The sequence below is a fragment of the Gracilinanus agilis genome, unplaced genomic scaffold, assembly GCF_016433145.1.
Source record: "Gracilinanus agilis isolate LMUSP501 unplaced genomic scaffold, AgileGrace unplaced_scaffold59843, whole genome shotgun sequence".
NCBI classification, from domain to species: Eukaryota; Metazoa; Chordata; class Mammalia; order Didelphimorphia; family Didelphidae; genus Gracilinanus; species Gracilinanus agilis.
The window spans coordinates 7,664-14,011 of record NW_025395257.1 but is presented as its reverse complement, the minus strand read 5'-3'; the positions used below and the strand labels follow the sequence as shown (position 1 = coordinate 14,011).

Below are 6,348 nucleotides of genomic sequence, written 5' to 3'. Positions count from 1 at the left end.
TTGCCTACCCTTACCAATCTTCCACCTATAAGTCAATACACAGAAGTTAAGGGTTTAAAATTAAAAAAAATCTATTATGGTTGCAAGGATGTAAAAACCATAAACCCAGGAGAGAATGACTTGTAAACCTCTACAAGGAAAGACTCAAAGAAAAATACAATATGGATGAAAATTTAACTAAAATTCCTGGGATGAAAGGAAGCAAAAGGTCAAAAAAAGAGTTTAAAATAAAGTACAAAAGAGTATTAGAAGAAAAAAGTTAGTAAAGAAATAACAATTATGGAACAAAAACTGGAAATTCAATTAAGAGGTTGGCATAAGAGGTATAAAACCTTGCCCAAGTAACAAACTCCTAGAAAACTGGAATGGTTTAAACAGAAGGCAATGACTCCAACTAATAAATATTTAAAAAGTCAAAAGTCTTTAAAACTGTTATTTAAAAAATGTTAAGGTGTCTCATCACAAAAACAACTGACAGGAGAGAAAAAACTTTAAGAATTATTGGACTATCTGAATGCCACAACCAAAAAAAAAAAAGAGTATAGATATAAAAAATTTCAAGAATAAAAAAAAAAAAAGAGGAGGGGGGAAGATTTTTTAGAACCAGAGAGCAAAGCAGACCCAGTTAGTCACCTCTCAAAATAAACTCGAAAATAAAAACTTCCAGGAACATTATAGCCAATATCTAATGCTTCCAAACCAAAGAAAAAATACTGCAAGCAGGCAGAAAGAAAGAATTCAAAACATAAAGACCCAGTCAGGATCACATATGTTAGTAGTCACCACTATGAGGTGTAAAGAGCTTGGAATACAAGATGAAGGTAATGAATATAAGCATATAGTAAAAAATAACTTGCCCAGAAAAAATGAGGATAATTCTACAAAGGAACAAAATGGAACTCTAATAAACTAGAGGACTTTGACTTCCAAGAATTCATGATAAAAAAGACCAGAGCTGTGTAGAAACTCTGAAGTTCAAACATAAATTAAGAGAAACATTAAAAAAGATGAACACAAATAAATGAAGAATGATAAAAGGGCTAAACAAAGATAAGTTGCTTACATTCTAATATGGGGAGATGATGCATGTATAAATTCTATCATTATCACAGGTCATAGAGAGAAATATAACTGGGCAGAGTCTGAGCAGTTCTAGCTTGATGATCTTAGGAGAAGAATGGAAAAAGAGGAAAAAAGGAATATACTGGGGGCAGCTGGGTAGCTCAGTGGATTGAGAGCCAGGCCTAGAGACAGGAGGTCCTAGGTTCAAATCCAGCCTCAGACACTTCCCAGCTGTGTGACCCTGGGCAAGTCACTTGACCCCCATTTCCTACCCTTACCAACCTTCCACCTATAAGTCAATACACAGCAGAAGTTAAAGGTTTAAAAACCAAAAAAAAAAAAAAAAAAAAAAGGAATATACTGTAGAGCAGGGGGATTGGAAGATAGGTTAGGGAAAATTATTCTACACATTCTGGATCAACAAGTAGATGTAGTTATAAAATAAATATAGAGACTCTTCTGAATACTGCTATGCTCCTAGGGGATACTGGTTTGGGAAGCTGTGCCTTGTATTCCCCTAGGTAGCTGGTGACTGAGGACACCAACTCCATCACCCTTGCTTGCTGGTATAAGTCCCTTTCTAAATATAACAGTGCCCAGGCAGGACCTTTAATGGTCAGGTGGATGGGTAACCCTTTCAATTCCCACCTGGGGTTGGATTGATTATTAAAATTGGGCTCTATTAGCCTTGGATAACGTTTTCATCTGACTGCATTGCTCCCTCCCCAAGGGCCGTGATATAATGACCACTCAGGAAGGTACTTAAATAAAACTTTATCTATTGATGTTAAATAGGGAAAGGAATAATCAGGAACAGACTGGGGATAAGAGACGCTGTCACTAATAGATATGATCAATGATCCCTCAGGACTGTAGGCTGTTGTTTCAGTAAGCTGGAGCTAATGGTTTCACGCTCCTCTGGTTCAGCTTGGCCACTGCCAAACCAGAGGGCAATCTGCTCAGTTGGTACAGATACTGATGACCTCTCTCAGCCTTTTTGTAGCAATTTGTGATGTCAGCCCCACCCTCCTCTTCTTATACCTCTCTTCCTCCCTTCACCTCCCAGACCCAGATACCTAATAGCTAATGATGATTAAATGCCTAAATATCTAGGGAGATTCAGAGCAAAGATCAAAGATCTGAGCTCCCAGGTCCAAGCTCCAAGACCAAAGATCAAAGACCCCTTCCAGATGGCTGTGAGGGCTATTTATATCCTCAGGCCAACCAACTTTCCCCTCTCCTAACAGCCTCTGCAAACATTCCGAGGTCTCCAACTGTCTTCCCCTGTCAATCAAGATGAGACAAATGAACTCCCAGAGCTTGAATATAACAATGTCTATATGAACAAAGAAAGAAGTGAGGAGTAGCTGACACCTGAACTAACTTTCATCTGAAGTAGTCAAAGAAAGGAAGAATATACACATAATCATGTGTGCACATGTATGCTTACATACAGTTGGCTACAGAAATACATTTTACTCAACAGGGATTTATGTGGGGAAAGGGGAAAATGGAAAAAGCAGAATCAGAGAGGGTGGATTAAGGGAAGAGTTAGTTTTAGGCAAAACAGACTCAAAGGGAATACAAAAATACTTATAACTCTTTATGAGATAGTAAAGAATTGGGATCTGAGAGGGTATCACAAATTAGGAAACAATGACAAGTTACTATATATAAACGTGATGGAATACTATTGTGCTGTGAGAAATGACAGAAAAGATAGTTTCAGACAAATTTGGGAATACTTGAATGAATTAATATAGTGAAGTGAAAGGAACTAGAATAATTTATACAAAGATAACAACATGGTAAAAACAAACAATTTTTATGAAATTAGAGGAACTCTGATGAACCATGATGCCAGGGGACTAACAATGAAACATGCTACCCAACTCATAATAAAGAAGTGATGGACTCAGAGTACAGAAAAAGACACTTTTGGGGATAAGACCAAGGTGAGAATTTATGTTGCTTCACTATACATGTTTGCAATAGGGATTTCATTTTTATTTTGTTCTGTGCTATAGGAGTAGCAATGGGGAGGAAGGAATAAAAGGCAGCATTTTGTTGATTGAAAAAATATATAATTAAAAATACTAAGTCAAAAAAATTCTAGAAGAAAGTAATAAACAATCATAATATAATTTGCCTGAGGAGTACTATATGTTGATACCTAAAACCACACAATCAATTAAAAATATTGATTTAAGTGCTATATGCCAAGCAAATGTGATAACATGTTAACAATGTGTCAAGCACTGTATTAAGCAGTGGGAATACAAATGAAGGAAGAAAGAAACAGTCTCTACCCTCTAGAAGCTTACCTTCTAAAAGAGGAAACTTTCATGTAAACAAATAGGTGTACAATAAATATATAGTGAGAAAGTAATCTTCAAATGGAAGATACTTGCAACTGAGGGTACTGGGAAAGGCCTCTCAGAGAAGGTGGGTTTTTGCTGAGTGTTAAAGGAAGCCAAAAATTCAAGGAAGGAAGGCAATTCCAAGCATGAAGGCCAGATAGTGCAAGGGAAGATAGGAAATGAATTCTAAAAAAAGACGAATATCCAATGGGCCAGTACAACTGTATTATGGCATGTATAGAAGGGATTAATACTGGAAAGGTAAAAGGAATCCAGGTTAAGAGCTTTAAATTCCAAACAAAGGATTTTTATATGCGAGCTTGGGGGTAATAAAGAACTAGTGGAGTTTATTTAATAGGGGAATGACATATTAAAACTTGTGCATTAGGAAAATCATTTTGGCAACTGAAAACATTTAGTGATGCCACCATCAAAATGGCTACACAGATTATTGCACATGTATGGATTTCTAATGTTTACTTGGCAAGTGATATGACCACATATTAAAAATAGAGGGCAGAAAGTTGATTACACACATGATTGTCCTTTGTAGTCTTCATAAGGTGCTGGATAGTTGATTTCAACTCATTTCCTGACATTGTAGATACCACCACTGAATAAAATAATGCCACCAATTCCCGCATTTCTTCCTTATTAGTATTCATTAGACTCTGAAAATGTACAGAAAAAGGAAGTTAGAATTATTCACTGAAAAAAAGGAGAGAATCTATGTACAAAAATATCTATAGCAGCTCTTCCTGTGGTGGCAAAGAACTGGAAATTGAGGGGATTCTTATTAAATGGGGAATGACTAGACAAGTAGTGGTATATGACTATGATGGAATATTATTGTTCTATAAGAAATGATAAGCAGGAAGATTTCAGAAAAACCTGGAAAGACTTACATAATCTGACGCAAAGTGAAGCAGAATCAGGAGAACACTAAACATAGTAATGGCAATGCTAACAGTGATAAACTGTGAATGACTTAGCTATTCTCAACAATACAATGATTTAAGACAATTCCAAAGGAATTATAATGGAAAATGCTATCTATCTCCAGAGAAAAAGCTGATGGAGTCTGAATACAGATTGAAATAAGATTTTTTTTCAACTTTATTTTTCTTGGATTGTTTATTCCATTCTGTTTTCTTTCACAGTAGGACCGATCTGGAAACACGTTTTTCATGACTGTATATGTATAACATATCAAATTGCTTGTTTTAAGGGAGAAAATTTCAAAATTAAATATTTGAAAAACAAATGTTAAAAATTGTTTTTATGTATAATTTTACATACATATTTTCTTTAAGTACCAAAGTCAGAACTCCAACTGAAGGATTATGACTCTAAACTCAATGCCCTTTATAATGCAAGAGGTCATAGTGCCCTAACTGGTTTATTTTTTTCCAATACCTTGTACCAGTCATCATTCCTTCTCTCTCAAATTCTTCTCTATTGACTCTTTCCCCTCTCTCTATAAATATATACATAACAATCCCCCTCTAAAAAAAAATTCTTGTAACCAATCATTATATAATTAAGCAACGTTCCCAATTTCTGTCTAGCACTTAATCATCAAACTTTGTGTAAAAATATTGGCACGGCTCTCCTACAGAAATCCTCTATACAAAGGGCTCTATACAAAGACCAATGATAAAGAAAAATGAAAAGGAACATAGGTAAAGCACTATTCCCTGGCTAAATTTGCATAAAAATATAACCTGAAGTCAGTTAAGCCAATAAAGATGTTGTGCCCAGGAAACAAGAATGAGTTCAGGTCAGTGGGCTCACATATAGTAAAAGAAAGGAAGAGTGCTAAAGGAATCTTAAACCTTTAGGTTTCACAAATGGGCCTGAAGAGTGAAACTTGAGAACAGAATGCCACATCCCTCTTTAGACAAAGCCAATGTAAGGATTTATTTTTAGTGACTATACTTATCTATCACAGGAAAAAGCACATGGGAGGGTTGCAGGGGTGGGGGTGGGTGATAAAGGGTAGAGTTCAGAAAGAAACCAGGGATTCTGGAAAACAGAAGTGAAGAAGGGGACATGAAGAAGGGTCAGAGGAATACTACTAGGAAGAGAGATCATAAGATCCAAGTTTGAAAAACACTTAAAATTTAACTTAAATAAGTTAAACTAGCTCTTTCTGAGGAATCATCAGAAACAGATATATGCATGCCTGAGACCTACCTTTATCCAGTCTGTTTTGTCTACAAATTTGGTTGCTAATTTTTCTGGATAGACAGAAACAGCTTCCAAAAGACAATACATGACAGGTAAACCTAAACAGAAATTCAGAATAATATTAAAAGCCATCAGAACCAACAAATACACATTTCATCACAATGTCCCCCAAGTTCTTTGTTGCTCTAAAGACAAATATCTTAACATGTTTCAGTTGTGACTGGCAAGACTTCCCCAACCTATCAAAGGGGTCCATTACAAAAGAAAAGAATTCCTGCACTAGAGTTTCAGTCCAAATGTATAAAAGACTATTTTTCTTTGTTCAATAATCCCACTGGAATGACTTTACAAATTACTATGTAACCTAATTTCCCCTCCAAAATCTCTTCTTTTGAATCAATAATTCTCTTCCTTTCTTTGGAAAAACTGATTTTGCAGTTATAATTTTAAAAATCTTAAGACTCATAGGTGATGGGGCAACATAAGTGGCTCAGTGGACAGAGAGTCAGGCCTGGAAATAGGAGGTCCTGGGTTCATATGTAGCTTCAGACACTTCCTAGCTTGGAATGCAGGAAGGCAGGAAGGCAGGGGAGAAAGGAAGGAAAGGAAGGAAGGAAGGAAGGAAGGAAAAGAGAAAAAAAGAAAGAAAAGAAAAGAAAAGAAAAGAAAAGAAAAGAAAAGAAAAGAAAAGAAAAGAAAAGAAAAGAAAAGAAAAGAAAAGAAAAGAAAAGAAAAG

General features: G+C 35.7%; 1 protein-coding gene across 1 annotated transcript in view; it reads right to left on the bottom strand.

Moving 5' to 3' along the window:
* Positions 1-3,925: 3,925 nt before the first annotated feature.
* LOC123256503 (proteasome adapter and scaffold protein ECM29-like) overlaps positions 3,926-6,348 on the bottom strand; it is a 10,059-nt gene continuing 7,636 nt past the window's right edge. Inside the window, exons 4-5 of the mRNA XM_044685104.1 lie at positions 5,619-5,710; positions 3,926-4,093 (exon numbers count right to left, since the gene is read on the bottom strand). Of these exons, the coding sequence (XP_044541039.1) occupies positions 3,926-4,093; positions 5,619-5,710 (260 nt within the window). The remainder of the gene's footprint in view (positions 4,094-5,618; positions 5,711-6,348) is intronic.